This window comes from Medicago truncatula, chromosome 3 (assembly GCF_003473485.1).
Source record: "Medicago truncatula cultivar Jemalong A17 chromosome 3, MtrunA17r5.0-ANR, whole genome shotgun sequence".
NCBI classification, from domain to species: domain Eukaryota; kingdom Viridiplantae; phylum Streptophyta; class Magnoliopsida; order Fabales; family Fabaceae; genus Medicago; species Medicago truncatula.
In genome coordinates, this window is record NC_053044.1 from 2,058,891 (window position 1) to 2,078,384 (window position 19,494).

General features: G+C 34.4%; 2 protein-coding genes across 3 annotated transcripts; one reads left to right on the top strand and one right to left on the bottom strand.

Annotated features, from left to right (window-relative positions):
• Positions 1-9,271: 9,271 nt before the first annotated feature.
• LOC25488509 (probable WRKY transcription factor 2) lies at positions 9,272-14,004 on the top strand. 2 transcript variants are annotated; one of them, XM_024777923.2, is made up of 6 exons: positions 9,272-9,403; positions 10,140-10,574; positions 11,148-11,336; positions 12,016-12,809; positions 12,910-13,065; positions 13,243-14,004. In XM_024777923.2, exons 2-6 carry the CDS (start codon positions 10,170-10,172, stop codon positions 13,811-13,813), a joined length of 2,115 nt encoding a protein of 704 aa, XP_024633691.1. In that variant the 5' UTR covers positions 9,272-9,403; positions 10,140-10,169; the 3' UTR covers positions 13,814-14,004. The 2 variants fall into 2 exon arrangements, with proteins under 2 accessions (XP_024633691.1, XP_013458833.1); XM_013603379.3 differs by having other exon boundaries at positions 9,353-9,592.
• Positions 14,005-15,020: 1,016 nt separating this feature from the next.
• On the bottom strand, positions 15,021-18,200 carry LOC25488510 (ribonucleoside-diphosphate reductase large subunit). Its single transcript, XM_013603381.3, has 2 exons — positions 17,903-18,200; positions 15,021-17,518 (listed from the first exon to the last, which is right to left on the bottom strand). The coding sequence occupies exons 1-2, from the start codon at positions 18,128-18,130 to the stop codon at positions 15,332-15,334; spliced, it is 2,415 nt and encodes an 804-aa protein (XP_013458835.1). The 5' UTR covers positions 18,131-18,200; the 3' UTR covers positions 15,021-15,331.
• Positions 18,201-19,494: the final 1,294 nt, after the last annotated feature.

Consider the following 19,494-nt stretch of genomic DNA (forward strand, 5'->3'; position numbering starts at 1 on the left):
GGTATATTTTCGAGGACGAAAATTCTTCAAGTTGGGGAGAGTTGTAACGCCCCATTTTTATTTAATTATTTTTAGTTGATTTAAAGTCTTTTACATGATTTTTTAAATGATTTACGTTGATTTTGTGGTGTGGTATATTTTATTAAATGACTATTTTATTATTTAAATAGAATAAGTGAGAAATAGGATTTAATTGGAGTTTGGGGGTTATACGAGAATTAAGTAAACTTAGGGGGAGTAAAGTGAATATTGGGAGATTATATTTATTAAAGAATTAGAAAATAGAAGTGGGGGGAAGCAGTTTTTACGTACAACAGAGAAAGGGGAGAAAAGTCAAGAAAAGGGAAGAGAACCAGGAAGGGCTGCGATTTCGATTATCTAAGGTAAGGGTGAGGCTAACTTACATTAATTTTAGTGTATATGATTCTGATTATGTTTTAACAAAAGTTATGAATAAATTTTGAGAATTGGGAATTAGGGTTATGATGAGAATTGATGATTAAATGATGGAATTAGGGTGAATTGATGTAGAAATGATGAACAGACCTTAAATGTTTCATATATTGATGTTTAGAATCAGTTTTAAGGTTAGAACAATGGGTTTGGGTGAATTTTTGAGAAAAACTGTAACCTGGCCGTACTGTTATTCATCGCTCGTCTCCCGAGTGATGATCCTCGCCATAGCGAGTGATGAAGATCATCGCTCGCCTCGCGAGCAGGAGTTATTTGCCTCGCGAGTTGCACTTCGCAGCTCGCCATAGCGAGCAAGTTTACTCGCCGTGGCAAGTGTGGGCAGAGAGCTTGCAAGATTCCGTGTTTTTGAGCTGTGAGTTTAACCTTAGGTGTTTGTGAGGGCCTGAACATGTTCCTTAATGATTAGGCAAAGTTTTAGAATGAGTTTGAACTCGGAATAGGGTCGGAATGGATTCTAGAGTGTTTTACCCTAACTCGCCGTGGCGAGTAGAGGCTCTCGCTTCGCGAGCTAGTGCTTGACAGACTGCGTTGTTTAGGATTTCATGTGACTTTGTCGCACGAGAGGCTGTGAGTTGAACCTTGAGATAGCAATGAAAGATGTATAGGATTTAAATAATGAACTGTGAAGCTGGATAGGGCAAATTGAGGTTATTAATGTGATAAAAATTGTATAAGTAATACTTGGATTATGTGAAAATGCTAGACATCGTTGGATTGTATAAGATATTGTTATATCATGCTGTTGTATACTGTTGTGTTGCTGTTGATTGATTATGATTGTTAATGATCGCTGGTTTATACTTAACCGCATTCAATTAGAATGTACAATGTGTTGGTTCGAGTTGTAAGTGGCGAGTTGTCGTTCTAAGTAACGGAGTCATAGGTTGTTGATGTTGATCAAGTTGGGGAGTGAGTCATAGTTATTATGCACGGTCGTGGTTGTTGCCTATGTTGTCGTTGTCGTAGTTGAGTTGTATGCTGATATACACAAGTTGAGTCCTTCATGATTAGGAATCTGTTGAGGGCTTAAGCCCTGGAATGCTATGTCATTCAACTGTTGAGGGCTTATGCCCTGGAATGCTTTGTCATTCAACTGTTGAGGGCTTATGCCCTGGAATGCTTTGTCATTCAAACTGTTGAGGGCTCATGCCCTGGAATGCCTTGTCATTCAAATTGTTGGGGGCTTATGCCCCGGAATGCTTAGTCATTCAACCCGTTGAAATTAGTACCACGTTGTTGTTGTTGTAGATGTTGTTGAGAGAGTTGTTGTGGTTGATGTTGTTGAGTGTTGTTGAATGAGCTGTTGTAGTCGTTGATAAATACTAATGTGTCGTTGTTGTTGATTGGATTAGTAAGTGTTATTAAAATTGAAGAAGTATGAATATTATCATTGGGTATATGTTGTTAATTATGTTATTTAATTAAGTTGATGATTTATATATATATATATATCTATTATTATTGTTTGTGAATCTCACCCCTTCTGCTTGGAATTGTTGCCCCTCGTATGGGTAACTTGCAGGTATTGAAGAATATTAGAAGTGGTGGCTCAAGTGTCTTAGGGCTCTGATACGTAACGGGATGGGATATCGTTGTCATGTTTTCATTCCTTATGTATCATTATGAACCTGTTGATATTGATTTTAATCATTAAAGATATTTTGTTGAGGCCAAGTGCCAAGGATTTATTTGAAGGATGTTTAATGTTGAAAATTATTCCCGCTGCGATGAATTGATATGTTTTAATGAACTATTATTTAATGAATAGCATTTTATCCTATTCAAGAATTTTTGAAAAGCAGTGTAACACTCCGTTGTTGATTTAACTCTGATTTTACTTATTAATATAACTGTTGGGAAGTCGGGGTGTTACATCAAATGGTACGGAGACGTACACCAAACTTGTTAACCTACAGGAATATATACTCGGGTAGGGACATTGTTTATAGAGGAATGATATGTAAATAACTAAATTGTACAACCAACAACTTATTTGCTATCTTTAATGATATTTTGATTGATTTCGATTTATGTGCTCCTTACAAAGTTAAAAGTTGTGTTGCATTGATTGTCCAATTTTAGATGTACATAGTTTTTGTTTATAAACATGGGTATGAACACTCTAATACTTTACCCTAATGATACCCCACTGAAGAAACTATGATGTGACAATGTGAGTAGAAAATAATAATCGAAGTAGCTAGAAAAATGATTAAAAGCGAGTTACATAAATGTCGAGTACAAATAAAAGAACCCATTAAAATGAGTTTCATAAAAACTGCTTAATTTGTTTTATTATCGGAGAAAATGCGTCTTAGTTGCATAAATGTGATATATATATAGTACTTTCAAAGTTTTACGAGCATAACTCGGTTGGAAGAGACAATGCTTTGTTATATGTAGAGGCTAGTGGAACTCGAATCTCGAACATCTCATTTATTCACTTTAAAAAAAATGAATTTTAACAACTAAGCTACTTAACTAAAAGGCTTAATTTCACTTTTGGTTCTCGCATTTTGACCAACTCATGAAAATGGTCATACCTCTTTTAAATCGAACAAAATCGTCCATAAATTATATGTTTTTTGGAGTTTTAGTCATATCTCCCTATTTCCAACTCAAGAAACGCACATAAATAACAGTTTTAGTCCAACCACCTATGTTCAACTATGAAATAAACAAGGAATAAATCATGTGGGTACAAGGAATCTACTTTGTTCAGCACACTGTAACGCCCTCTTTGAATTATTTAATTGAGTCTAGAATTTATTAAGATGAGTTTAGAATATATTTATATGATTTATATGATCGATGTGATTTTATGAGGAGTTGTGACTTATTTTATTGTTTAATAAAATAAGATTTGAAAATAAAATAAATATTGAGTTGAGGGGTTGTTTTGAGATTTTAGAGAGTTTTGGGGGAGAAAGAGGAATAAGATAAAATAGATAGGGGAGATATACATAGGAGAGACCTAGTTTAGAAAAACAGTACGTACGATCAGTTTTTGGAGAAAAGGGAGAAAAAGCCAAAAGAAGAGAAAGAGACCAAGAGAGCTGCGATTTTCATTGCTAAGGTAAGGGTGAGACTAACATTCAATTCTATTAACCTATATGATTCTGATGATTGTATTTAGCAAGTGTAGGATTGAATTAGAGAAGTTGGAAAATTAGGGTTAAAGAGAGAAATTGAGGATTAATGGATGAAAAGTTGTTAGATTGATGTAGAAACTGTTTACAGACCTTAAATAAGTCATAAGATGATTACAGGAATCAATGTTAGGCTTAAAACCATGTGATTGGGTAAATTTTCGTGAAAACTGCACTTCTGCCCGAGCCAACATTCATCGCTCGCCTCCCGAGTGATGATCCTCGCCATAACGAGTGATGAACTTTGTAACACTCCTATTTCTATTAAAGCAATTAAACATGCGAATAATACATTTATTCAAGAAATAGAGGCTACGCCACATGCAAAATTCAAAAACCAATAAACATGTATATAAACCTCAACAGTTGCAGCGGAATATAAACCAGAGTAATCCGAATATGTACATGTCATGAATCAATAAATCACATCGCATAGATGCATCTCAAAAATCCCAAACAACGGGTGATCTCCAACCAAACAAAATCCAAAAATAACCTAATCTAGACCGACACAACAAGCCTAGATCAGAGCCGACTCAACACCGATATCGGAGAAAGCTCCCGATATCACCAAGCACAAACTCACCAAGCACTACTCCTGCACAACGTCTACCCATCCATACAGACAGGTAGGCGGTTAAAACCACTGGGGGTAAGTATTACATTATCATAATCCAAATAGCAGTTAACATGAATATTTCAATTAATCATCATGCATTTGAATCAATAAAATCCACACATTAACACTTATATCACACCCCCATATCTCACATCAATAATCATCAATCACATGAACAATTATCAATTCACAAATATTCATTCACAATCGCCAATCACAAATATTCATGAATAGTCATTAATCACATTTCATGAACAATCACCAATCACATATATCAAACAAGACTCATGTCATGATATGCACTTATTGACACATAAATGCATGTGGTACCAAATCTTCAAAAGGTCGTCACCTTCGATGGAACAACTCACATCGTATGTAAGGGTTCACACCCGCCTTACATAATCTCCGAAGTAAAAGAGCTCAACCCTTTTACAACTACACGACTATGATGCATGGACATGTAACAAGACTCGATAATGCGACAACAATCACAATTTTCTCCACAATATATAGGACAACACCCAATTATATTGTTCATCTCCACATCATTTGCATTATCAAGAAAACATGCCCATACACAATTAAATCATAGCATTCATCATCACCACATCAACATGATCATCAATAATCAACAATGTCATTCAACATCAACTATCACATATAGTTTCACATATTCAACATTTCTTACACATCTCATGATAGACATCATATCCCACATAATCATTCATTCATACAACTTTACTTAGTTATATAAGCATAGCCATCACATTTCTTAAAACAAAACGACATAGACAAGTTGAAAACCTTCAAACAATCTTAATCGACAATGTACTCATGAAATTAAGTCGCCTCCGGATCATCAACATTAACCTAAGCACAACTTAAGTTCATATGAAAATCCCGTTTTCACAACCTTCACTTTCCCACCCGACATATCACTTTCTACTTGATTAAGATGTTTGACCACTCTTGCAAGTATTACCTAAGTCTATATGAGCTGTAGGTTCAACTTGCAAGCTTTATTAATTTACAAAATTTGTTTTCGACAAAGTTTGGAATTCTCAAAATTCACAAGTTAAGACTCAATTCAAAATTTTCAAGTATAGGCAAGCAATCATTGTTCCAGTAGGTTTTAGGGGATTAACAGTAGTTAAACAGGCTTAAAGAATCATTTAAGAAAACTCGGATTAGCCCCTAAAGAATCATTTAAGAATCTTCGCTTACTAGCTCGCTCATAGTTCGCTTAGGCGAACTGAACCCAGAAAAACTATGAGTGTTCGCTTACCAGGTCGCTTAAGCGAACCTCTAAGCGAACCTTCACAGGTTTGCAGAAAAAGTTACGGGTTTGGACCCCTTTTCACTCAAAACCCCCAAATTTGATCCCTCATTCCCCAAATGTGTTTCCAGAACATATTTATAGGTCAATATGACTAAAAGACTCACAAAGACACAATCAAACTTGAAAACACTGGACATTTGGACTAACTCATCATTTTCACCAAAACACCAACAACAATTCAAATTTTCATCATCAATTCATGAATATGCATACCCAAGCAATGATTCATCAACCACAACATCAATTAACAACCATAGCATCAATTGAACAAAAATCAAATCTCAAATTAACAACAACTTAGCAAAATTCACCAATTGAGCACAATTTTCACAAGTTATCATGTTTACATATTTGAACATGTAATTTCACCAACAATCTTACAATTATCATCAATTCAGGCATACAAACATATCGTCACAGTTGGAGCACGAATTTAGCAACAATTATCCATAAGCAAAATTGATACAACATTTGAAATTTCACAAAATGATGATGATTATGATAAAGACTAACCCCCTTGCCTTAGATAAAGATTAATCCCAACTTAGGCTTCAATTTAGCTCCTAAGCTCACTCCAATCTTGATTCTTCAAGCTCTCCCTCTTCTCTCTAACCCTTGTTCTTCTCTTCTCCCACTTTCTCTCTCCACCTCTCTCTAGAAAATATCTTATGAAATAAATGAAATGATATTTTCCTAAGACACTCATTAGGTATAACACTTAATGGGCCTAACCTAGTTTCTAGTGGGCTTAACCCATTTCTATTCAAACCAAAAATATTTCTACATTTCAAACGACACTTTAACTAATAACGGTAAAATGCCACTAACGGTCGCTAAACGGTAAAGTCTCAATTTACTCTAGTAACTTAATGAAATAACTATTCTCACTAATCACTAAAAGTAATTTCCACCAAAAATTATAATTTTACATGTTCTCACAAAATGACCAAAATACCCTTAAGTCTAAAATGACTAAAATACCCTTCTAACACGGAAACCCATGAAAATGCACCCAATGATGATTAATCACACACAAACACATATAAACACATAATAAAAGTAATTAAAATAAATCTAGCTAAAAATCGGGCTGTTACAAACTTCATCGCTCGCCTCGCGAGCAACTTTTACCCGCCTCGCAAGTTGCACCTTGCAGCTCGCCATAGCGAGCAGTTCACTCGCCTAGCGAGTGTGACCAGAGAGTCAACATGATTTTGTAGTTTTGACCCTTAAGTTGAACCTTAGATGTTTTTGAGTGCCTCAACATGTGTAATAATGATTAGGAAAGATTCTAGATTGAGATTGAACCGAATAGTTTAAGAATGGATTTTTGGGAGTTACACCTGAACTCTCCATAGCGAGTAGAGGCTCTCGCCTCGTGAGTTGCCCAGTTACAAAATGCTTGTTTAGGATTTTGCGATCTTTGTCGCATGAGTTGTTGAGAGTTGAACATTGAGGTCGTAATGAAGATTGTTTATGATATTAATGATGATTTGTGAAGCTGCTATAAGATGATTGATGTTGTTTATAATGTGATATAATTGTATATGCATTACTTGAATTATATATGAATGTTTGAGATGTTGTTGATTTGCATTTGATATTGTTATATCATGAACTGTTTTGCATACTGCCTATTTAAAGTTTATTTTTTATTTTTATTTTTTAGTTAGGCTTAATTACACTTTTGGTCCTACCATTTTGACCAACTCACGAAAATGGTCCTATCTTTTTTAAATCGAACAAAATCGTTCTTAAACTATATGTTTTTTTTTTGCAGTTTTATTCCTATTTCCCTATTTCTAACTCCAGAAACGCACAAAAATGACAGTTTTAGTCCAACCACCTATGCTTAACCATGAAATAAATAGAGTTTCTCATATTCTCAAATTGGTCTCTGACTCTGTTAATAACTCAAAATGGTCCTTATCTTTGTCAAACGTTTCTCATATTGGTCATTGTTTCTATTAGTTGTTTTGTATTTTGAGGGTTAATGGTTCAATGCCTTTTAGATAATATTTAGTGGTTGATAACATAATGTCTTTTGGATCTTATTTGGTACGTTAATGGCTTAAAATACAAAACAATTAATAGAGTTGGAAACCAATATGAAAATGTTTGATAAAAACAGGGACTATTTTGAGTTATTAATAAAGTCATGGACCAATTTAAAAATTTGATACAAAAACGGAGACCAATTTAGTGATTTACTCAATAAACATTACTCTCAAATTAATGCTTTCCACTTACATTTATAAATAATGAATACATCAATTAATAAAGTTAATTTGATAAAATTGTTATTATTTTCCATTTATTTTTTTTGAGGAAAATATTTCCCATTTATTTTCCATTTATATTTTTTTGAGGAAAATTGTTATTATTTTCCATTTATTTTTTTTGAGGAAAATATTTCCTCAAATTGTTATTATTTTCTTAATTTGTGAGAAACATTTTGTCAAAATAATAATAATTGCTACTTTAGGAATATTTTTATATAAGATATAAACACATTAAATGTATTTACTACTTTCTTTGTATTATAAGTATATGTTAAAAGGGAAAAAAAGTTATAATAAGAGATAAGAATTTGGTCGTGTAAGATCCAAGATCATTTTTGTTGATCCTATCGAACAACACGGTTACTCATTTCACACAACTAATGACTTCAAGGCCAGCTGTGATTTGTTGCAGTAAGTGACAAAAATGGGTACCGACCCCTAAAATCAGCATAATTTTAAATTGTAAAAAATAGTGAAAACAAATTCTATCCTACTAAACTCCTCAAAAAAAGAAAAAAAAACTATCCTGCTATTGGAAAAAGATAAAAAATAGAATTTTCCATTCACTGTAATTAAGACTAAAATTCTAGCTGTAATTGAAAATGAAAAATATCAATTTAGTTTCAAAATATATTTTAAATCAATGAAAGATTATAATTGATCATATTTTAGTTTTTTTAATATTAATTAACATCCTTTATTTTTAATATTAATCAATCAAAAAGTATATTTTTTTTAAAAGAACAAATAAATCTTTGCTTCATTGGTTACATAATATCTACGAAGCACAAACACAAACATGAATATCAGATCAATATGAACATTGACACATCGATACTACTAATAATTTAAGAAAATCATATAATTAAATGTATGTGTCGTGTCGGTGTTGGACACAACACTTGTTCCACATCAAAACAGCCTAATCCGAAGAATATCCATGTTTTATAACAAAATATAAACAAAAGTGAATCAAACAAATTGATGTATTTGGTTTAAAATTTTATCTAAATACATTTCTTCGATTCACTTTTGTTTATATTTTATAACATATTTTTTAAGTTGGAATTTTGTTAATGTAAATTTATTATTTTTGCTTCTAAATTTTAAGCTTTACAATTACTCATGATGCAAACAAAGAAAAATGAAAAGGAGTAAGTGTGTGTGATAAAAGAGGTGATGCTATGTTTTCATGTGTGTGTCAAAGATTCCATTGATATATGAGGTCCCCCACCATTTCACAATCATCTCTCTTTTCTCTTCCACCTTCCCCACAAAGTCCTTCCTTCCTTTTGCTTTAATAATAGTAGTAATAATTTTATTAATATTTCATAAATTAAGAATGTCATCATTAATATAATATCTTTATAATTAATTTATTCAATAAAGAAAAAAAATTAAATATTCAATAATTTATTAATAATTATTAAAAATATTGATTTTCTTTTTGTATCTATTCTCCTTCTTCCTTCTTTTTCTCCTTCAACAAATAGAAACAAAAAACAAGACAACATTGTTCATCCATTCATACACAAAGGTAAGAAAGAGAATCATTCATTTTTGTTTCAAGATTAACACAAAAGGAGAGAGACCCAGATACAATTTTGGGTCGGGTTCGGGATTCTCGGATCCGATTCTTTGTTCTATCATTTCTAGTAGTGGTTGAGCTTCCTTATGTGGTTTTTTCTTGTTAAAAATTTCATCTTTACAATTCTTCACTTCTTAGGTAAGCTCATTCATCATTCTCTCTCTCTTCATGTTTGGTTTTCTTTTTTTTGGTTTACGTTGTTTTGTTTGTTTGATGATTTTAAGGATTGTGTAACAATGTTTTTTTTTGGTTGATAAATTTAAGGATTGTGTTACAATGTTGTTTGTTACATTTTATGAAATGGGTCGTGTTTTTTTTTGTTTGGTCTTAGGTTGTTGTTTGTCCCATTTTTTGTTTTTTTTATCACTTCCTTGTTGCAATGAACAAAAAAAAACATGATTTGTTTGATGATGATAATTTTGGGAATCTGACAAATGTGAACATTGTCCTATAAAAACATGATTTGTTTATAATTTTTTGAAAATTTTAAGGTTGGTAATAAAAAAACATTGTCCTATGATTCATTTTAGCGTTTTGTTGAGGTTGTCTTATAAAACAATTTTTTATTTTTTTTTATTTTTTTATGGCGTGTCATTTTGTGTATTTTTGTTGTTGATGAAATTGGAGTTCTGTAATATTTGGATTGTTGATAATGTTTTTCTTCATAAAAATTTGATCTTTGTAGGTTAGGTGTGTTTGATACAGTGAGGTTTGAATGGCTGGGATTGACGAAAATCTTGCACTCAATGGTGATTGGGGTCTTCCTAGTCCAAGTCCTAGGTCCCTTTTTTCTAGACTGTTAGAAGAAGATAATAATAATGTAATACGACCGAATTCAGAACATTCGGGAAGTGGTAGAACTGAGGGACAAGATGGTGATTCCGGTACCCAATTGAGCGATACAAGTTATCCAACTGAGAACAAGTGGAGTTCGCGGGGTGGTCTTGTTGATAGAATTGCTGCTAGAACTGGATTTAATGCTCCAAGGTTGAATACAGAGAGCATTAGATCTACTGAACTTTCGCTCAATTCTGAGATTCAGTCTCCTTACTTGACTATACCGCCTGGTCTTAGTCCTACTACACTTTTAGATTCTCCCGTGTTCCTTGCAAATTCATTGGTGAGTTCTACGCTTGAAAGATTTGAGAAAGCACATTCTTGTTGTGGCTTGTTTATTTGTTTATCAATTTTGTTGTTTATTCTCTGAAGTTGTTTTTATTAGATCCTAGATGAAGTACAATCCATTATTACTCATGACGCATAACATTTAATCATAGGATAGACAACAACATGTAGGGTTAAGGTTTTATGATTATTACGGTCGCAGTGACGGATGCAGTCACGTCATAATCTTAGCTATTGTTGAGAGAATAACAATTAAATGTTGCTGATGCAATTTAAATCATGGTCGCGGAGACATCCAAAACCATGATGTCGCGGCCCAGGTTTGGTCACCGATATTTTTTTATTAAAACCCTATGCATGGCTGTGCATTTAACATTTTTATGTAATCTTAATGTTGCAATTGGATAATCTTTGGTCAATTTTTCTATTTGAACAAGGGTTCTATTTGATGATTGAGTTTTTCGGTGACTTTATCTCATTTCACTTTTCTGATGTTATAGTAAACTGAAACACGATTCTATTGAAATTGTTATTCCTCCTACTGAGTTATGAATTTGTCTAATTTCAGGCACAGCCATCTCCAACAACAGGAAAGTTTCCATTTGTTTCAAACGGCAACATCCGCAGCACAGAATTATCATCGGATGTTCAAGAAAAATCTAAACATAATGGCTTTAATGATATTTATGCATCTTCTTTCGCTTTCAAGCCTACAGCAGATTCGGGCCCCTCTTTTTATCAAGGTGCTGGTAGAAATGTAAGCACATTCTTATTTTTATTTTCTTTTACAATTGTACGTTTGGATTCTCTTATTGAATAAACCATCAATTTAGTCCTTAAACTATCATTCATTCTAATTTAGTCCCTAAACTATATATAAATAATAAGTAGTTCCTAAAGTATATGAAATCGGTCAATTTAGTCTCTAAAGTATATGAAAAATTGGTCAATTTAGTCCTTCACATCTTAATAGTGTGGACTAAATTGACGGGTTTAATATACTTTAGGAACTACTTATTATATATGTAGTGACTAAATTAAAGAGGGGGTGATAGTTTGATGGTTGATTCTTCTTTTATTTGTTGAAACAATTTACTTCTCAAATCAGTATGTCAAGATATTTATGTGCACAGTCAAGTTATTGCAGTTATGTATACCGTACACAATTCAAGTTTACATATGTTCTAATACAGATAGTATGTGACTCGTATTTAATTGATAGCCTTGTCTAGGCAATGATATATGGATGCATGTTTAGATTGAAGGTGAGTTTAGTAGAACCAAATGTGCTACCGTGATTTTAACAAAAAATACACTTTGGAACTTCAATAAAAACACGGTGTTACTTTCATTGCATCAAACTCTCTGCGATTCCAAATATGCACTAGATTTATATATTTTTCCTTGTGGTCATTTAGTCTTCCTTCAATTTGCAGATGAATACAACTACACTTTCTCAGCATTCCCTTCATGGTTTTGAAGCTTCAGTTCAATCTCAAAGAGTTGATGCGGTCAATGTTCAAACTGAGAACAAAAGTAGCCTCCATCTTAAGGCAGAGTTTTCTGACTCGCCACCTCAAAAAGACAATTCTACACAATTGGAAGAGCAAGCAGATGAAGAGGGAGAACAGAGAGTTAACGGAGACTCGTTGGTTGCTGGTGTTGGTGGTACTCCGTCGGAGGATGGATATAATTGGAGAAAATATGGCCAAAAGCAAGTTAAGGGTAGCGAGTACCCTCGAAGTTACTACAAGTGTACTCATTCAAATTGTCCAGTTAAAAAGAAAGTAGAACGTTCTCATGAGGGCCATATAACGGAGATAATCTATAAGGGGGCCCACAACCACCCGAAACCTCCTCCAAGTCGCCGGTCAGGCATAGGGTCAACTAACCCTCATGCTGACATGCAAGTGGACAATCCTGAACATGGTGAACCACAGGGTGGTGGTGGCGGTGACCTAGGCTGGGCTAATGTACAGAAGGGAAATATAGCTGGAGCTGGTAATTGGAAGCATGACAACCTTGAAGCAACATCAGCTGTCAACCCCGGGTATGGTAACCAATCCACCAATCTGCAAACTCAAAATGGTACTACTCACATTGATTCCGGAGATGCAGTGGATCGCTCATCTACATTTTCAAATGAAGAAGAGGAAGACGATCAAGGCACTCATGGTAGTGTATCATTAGGTTATGATGCGGAAGGAGATGAATCAGAGTCTAAAAGAAGGTACTTCATACTATTCATTGTTGGTGTTGGCGCTCCTTTTTATTTTTGGTAAAAAATAATATCGTCCAAGATATTCAAAACGAACAACTTATTTTCTCAGGAAACTGGAATCATATGCTGAGATGAGCGGAGCTACTAGAGCCATTCGCGAGCCTAGAGTTGTTGTTCAGACTACCAGTGAAGTAGATATCCTCGATGATGGTTATCGGTGGCGGAAATATGGACAGAAAGTTGTCAAAGGAAATCCCAACCCAAGGTAGTCATTCTCATCGATTGCAATCATTATCTTTCTCTTTTTATACATGCGCACAGTCCAATCTGTCGAATTTTGTGGTCCCATTTTGTGTCAAATAATACAACTGTTATTTAATTGATACATGACACTTTCTCCAGACCTGCTTTGATAGCTGAATGTTTCTGTTTTGGGGTACAGGAGTTACTACAAGTGCACCAATGCTGGGTGCACTGTAAGGAAGCATGTGGAGAGAGCATCACATGACCTTAAATCTGTGATCACTACATACGAGGGAAAGCACAATCACGATGTCCCTGCTGCTCGTTCCAGCAGTCACGTCAATGCGAATGCTTCTAACGCAGCTCAAGGACAAGCTTCTGGTCTTCTTCAAAACCATATGCATAGACCTGAACCATCTCAAGTTCACAATGGCATGAGGCCTTCGCTTGGTTCGTTCAACCTTCCTGGGAGACAGCAGCTAGGTCATCCGCATGGCTTCTTTGGCATGAATCAACACCTGTCGAACCTTGCAATGTCGGGATTGGGCCCTTCCTTGCAAGCAAAGCTTCCCGGAATGCCTATGAACCCATTCATGATGCAACAACAACAACAACAACAACGCGCCGCAAATGAAATGGGATTCATGTTACCAAAGGGAGAACCAAATGTGGACGCTAATCCTGAACGTGGCGGCCTTAACATGCAAAATGGCTCATCATCAATGTATCAAGATATTATGAATCACATGCCTCTTGGACCTCACATGTAAAATTTTATTCTCTTACATATTCTTTAAAAGGCAAAACTAATGTTTTACATCATATGATTTACATATATACTCATATGTAATGATCAGACATACATAGGTGGACTTCACATTAGTCTCATTGTAATGTGCTACATTATTCTTCACATGTTAAAGGTATATGTAGTTTATTCTGCTGATTTTCTTTCATTCAAGGCAATCACTTATCAGTTCATTTGAGTTTGATATGACAGATATTTTTAATGTTTATGTCTTATGATATGTAGATTGTTTTTAATTGAAAATTGCTCTTTTTATAATTTTTCTTTATTAGTCTTTTTTGTTTTTGGATTTCTGTATTGGGTAGAAAGCAATACAAAGTTTAATTGAGATAAATGGTACCTTGACAAACAAAAATATATTCTTTTAATAATTTAGCATAATTAGGCCATCTAATTATTTTTAGTTAAAATTCAATTTAAAAACACAACTCATTAGCCAACATTTTTTCCCCTCCTTTGCCTATAGATAATTTAAATAAAGCATTTAATTTGTCAATCATAATGTTTGATGAATATTGTGTATATTTATGGCTACAAGAAGAGTTGTAACATATTGGGAAGAAGTAAAATGAATAAAAAAATCAATGTGGTTAAGTAAAAACATGTCCTAAATCTCTCTCTTACCTATGAAAGCTCTAATTATTATGTTCATGTTATTCTCCTAAAAAAAATGTTCATGCCATTAATTCGTCCTGAGGCATCTGTTTATAGCAAAAGGTTTGAATGGTTCAGTAATCAGTAGTTTTTCAATGTTTTGTTCTAGTCTATCAATAACATATTGTGTATATTTATGGCTACAAGAAGAGTTGTAACACAACTATTTAAATAAAGCATTTTTTTCCCTCCTTCTAATTTAAATATTTATTAACTAGCCTTTTGACTAGACGATAGCGATTGTCATCCACGTAAATGCATGACTGCATGAAGTTAATTTCTAAGGTTGTGGCCATGATGAAAACAGAACGGATTGTTCTAAGAAAAGATTCACGAGCCTGAAAATAAATTTGAAAAAGATGGGATTAGTGGTCTAGCTGTTGTCTATGGTTTTGAGTAACAAGTTACATGTTTCATTGACATCTTGGTTCTAATTCAGTTCCAATCCACAGCTTACTATTCTTCAAAGTTTGGTTTGTGTAATCTCTCCATACAAACTGATACCAAATATTGGATTAAACTATAAAACCCCAGTGGAATTTCACTGATGGGAAGCTTCTTTAAATGCAAAGTTAATTGTTCAAACTTCTAAAATTTCTCATAGAATATTTTTTTTTGATCAAGCAATGAAGGCAAATGAAATTAACACTAGAGTAAATTCTATACAAAGCACTGAAGACATATCAGAAATCTTGAAGATTTCCATACATGGATTGGCATTTGAAACTTAGACAAATGATGACTTCACATGTAGTGCAGTTATGCAGTAAAGTATTTGTTCATGCCTCGTTCAAGCCAACAGGTGGAAATCTACTAAGGTGTAGTTTCAACTTCCGCAGGACGTACACTCATCTCTGTTTGTCAAAGAGCACACCATCTGTGCCATCTTGGCATCATCATCCTCATCCTCAGCATCATCTGCTTCCTTCACCTTAGGTTGATCTTTAATGGCAGACGTATCAACAGTGAACTTGATGGCATCACTTGCAGCTCGTGTTCGGAGATAGTACATCCCAGTCTTCAAACCCTTTGACCAAGCATGAAAATGCAAGGAGGTAAGCATTCCATAGGTGGGTTGATCCATGTGTATATTTAAGCTTTGACTCTGATCTATGTAGCATCCTCGATCAACAGCCATATTAACCAATATCTTTTGCTTGATCTCCCAAACAGTTTTGTATATGCCTTTCAGTTCAGCAGGTATTTCTGAAAGATTCTGTACTGAACCATTGTCATAGAGAATCTTATTCTTAAGTGCAGGATTCCACAGTCCCATTTCAGTCAAATCGTGAAGAAGATGCTTGTTCACTACAACGAACTCACCACTTAGAGTTCTGCGATTGTAGATATTAGAAGTATATGGTTCAAAACACTCGTTATTGCCAAGAATTTGACTGGTAGATGCAGTTGGCATAGGGGCAACAAGAAGTGAATTCCGTACACCCGTCTTTGATATCATCTCCCGAAGTGCACCCCAATCCCACAAATTGGAGGGAGTCACACCCCACATGTCAGGCTGAAGAATTCCCTTGCTTACAGGACTACCGCTATAAGTTTCATAGGGGCCTTCTTTTGCAGCTAATTCACAAGAAGTTTTGAGAGCATGGTAGTATATAGTCTCAAAAATATCCTTGTTTAACTGTTGAGCCTCTGGTGAATCAAATGCCATTCCTAGTAGTATGAAGGTATCAGCAAGACCCTGAACTCCAATACCAATGGGTCTGTGCCGCAAGTTTGACCTTTCTGCAGTTTCAACTGGGTAGTTGTTGACATCAATTATTTTATTAAGGTTGGTTGTCACCACAGCAGTAACCTCTCCTAGTTTTTCAAAGTCAAAATACCGACTGCTAGAGCCTCTGCTCCCAACAAGCTTAGACTGATGAGACTCCACAGGCAAACCCTTATCTCTTACAAAACGCGGTAGTGCAATTGATGCAAGGTTACACACAGCAGTCTCTGTTGGACTTGTATACTGGATTATCTCAGTGCACAGATTTGATGACTTAATTGTGCCCAGATTCTGCTGGTTGCTTTTCCTATTGCAAGTATCCTTAAAAAGCATGTAAGGATTTCCAGTTTCTATCTGTGACTTCAAAATTGCAAACCACAGAGTCCGTGCTTGAACAATCTTTTTTGCTTTTCCTGCTTTTTCATACTGAGTGTACAGCTTATCAAATTCTTCACCCCAACAATCTGCCAAACCAGGTGCTTCATTGGGGCAGAACAGGGACCATTCCCCATCGCTCAGAGCTCTTTCCATAAAGAGATCAGGCACCCAAAGGGCGTAAAATAAATCTCGAGCACGTTGCTCTTCCTTTCCATGATTTATTTTCAATTCCAGGAAGTCAAATATATCAGCATGCCATGGCTCCAAGTACACAGCAAAAGCACCTTTCCTCTTGCCTCCCCCCTGATCAACATAACGTGCAGTATCATTGAACACACGAAGCATCGGAACAATACCATTAGACGTTCCATTTGTTCCCCGAATGTAACTACCTTGGGCACGTATATTGTGAACAGAAACACCAATCCCTCCAGCAGATTTACTAATGACAGCACACTCCTTCAATGTATCATAAATCCCCTCAATACTATCCTCTTTCATGCAAACCAAGAAGCAACTACTCAACTGAGGCCTAGGTGTTCCGGCGTTGAAAAGTGTAGGAGAAGCATGAGTGAACCATCTCTGAGACATGAAATGATAAGTTTTGACAGCAGATTCAACATCATCTTTGTGAATTCCAACAGAAACCCTCATTATCATATGTTGAGGTCTTTCCACAACCACTCCTTCAACTTTCAACAGATAAGACCTTTCTAGGGTTTTGAATCCAAAGTAATCGTAGTCAAAATCCCTATCATAGATTATCTCACTATCCAATCGAGCCGCATTCTTCATGATGATTGCATACACATCATCAGCAATCAACGGAGCCGCCTTCTTAACAGTTTCAGAAAAGGATTCCAGTGTGTTCTTGTGCAGATTTGAAACAGCAATCCTACCAGCCAACTGAATCAACAAAATCGAAAACAATTCAAAAACAAAACAAAAAATTCATCATCGGAACAAAATAACGTTATGAAGCAGAAGATCCCTAAAAAAGGCGGGAAAACTCTAAACCCTAAACCTAAACACTAAACAATCCTAGCAGCCAACTGAATCAATAAAATCCTAAACAATTCAAAAACAAAACAACAAAAAATTCATCATCGAAACTAAATAACGTTATGAAGCAGAAGAACCCTAAAAAAGGCGGGAAAACTCTAAACCCTAAACCCTAAACAATCCTAGCAACCAACAGAATCAATAAAATCCAAAAACAATTAAAAAAACAAAAAATTCATCATTGGAACAAAATAACGTTATGAACCCTAAAAAAGGCGGGAAAATTACGGATGCATAATCGGGGTGGTTAGCGGTCATGCCAGCGGCGGTTTCAGCGGCTAATTCATCAAGTTGAGTGGTGGTGACGCCTTTGTAAACGCCGGCACAAACTTTCTGAGCGACTAAAACAGGGTCACAGTGTTCAGTGCTTAAACCGTAACTGAGTTTCTGCAACCTCGCCGTTATCTTGTCAAAACGAACCGCCTCTTGACGACCATCTCTCTCCACAACGTACATCTTCTTCGATTTGGTTGGGGAATTTCGTAAAACAGTTTTGGCGCAAAAGTGAGGAGTGAATTGAAGAGGGTTTGTTTGTATTTGTAGTAGTGAAAGGTGAGATATTAAATTTCTCGTAGAATATTTTTTAAACTTGCCAAAGAAACTTCTTGGAGAATTGCTATTTACACATTTGGTTTGGCTGAGAAATACGAGTAATTTATCCAAATACCCTTCGGCAGTTAACTGCCGAAGTTTTAGAAAACTGGCTGCAGTTAACTGTCGAGGAAAACTTCGGCAGTTAACTGCCGAGAAATTTCAAGCCTGAAACATCTAAGTTTTTCCTTAATTAAATTTAATTCCTTAATAAGGAAATATTTGTATTTATTTGTAATTAATTTCATTGATGTCTATCATTATTTAAGGTAATAAAAAATATTCTTTTTTTTTAAAGGTAATAAAAAAATATACTTTGAACCGCAATTTGATTTTTTTTTTTTTTCGATTTACATAAAAAAATATGTGATAGCACGTTTATATTTTCAATTTAGCATAACTATTCTTTCATTCCTCAATAATTTTACATACTATGTTAACCAATTTTTTTTTTGTTAGATCATCACCTTTTATTATTTAAACCAATTATAATATCACATGTGTCATCTTTATATAATACAAATGTCTTCTTTAAAATTTAAAGTACACCTAACATGTTTATTTGCTATACAACATTAATTGCTTTCAAGAAAATTTACATGTAGATAATGATATAAGAAAGTGTTTTTTTTTTTTTTTTTTTTTTTTGTGGTGATATAAGAAAAGGTTTAATTGCGCATAAAAAACATTGATAAGCAAAACGTTTTTGTTTATATATTAAGAAATATTTAATTAGGCAGAAAAGTCAATGGTTAAGTTTCACACACACGTATGCATAAAACGTTGAGAATTGTTGTTGATAATTTATGGTTTTTATAAAAAATAAAAAAAATAAAAAAAAAAAACAAAAAATCAGGTTTGAGGTTTCCTCGGCAGTTAACTGCCGAAGTTTTCAGTTTTCCTCGGTAGTTTACTGTCGAAGTTTTCCTCGGTAGTTAACTGCAGCTAGTTCCATAATTCGGCAGGTAACTGCCGAGGGACATTTTAGTAAATTACTGGTGTGACACGGCCAATGCATATGTGTAAACAGCAATTCTCAACTTCTTGTAGATTATCTGTTCTCTTCTATTTTTTATTAATTAAGAAACTTAATGACAAATAAAAATACAATTTTATCTCTCTTTATTTCTTTGACCTTAACTTAATTTTAATTCCAATCAAAAATACAATCTTACCTTTTTTATTTATTTTTTGTCATCAAAATTATTATTTTTTGTGTCTTTTGCTTC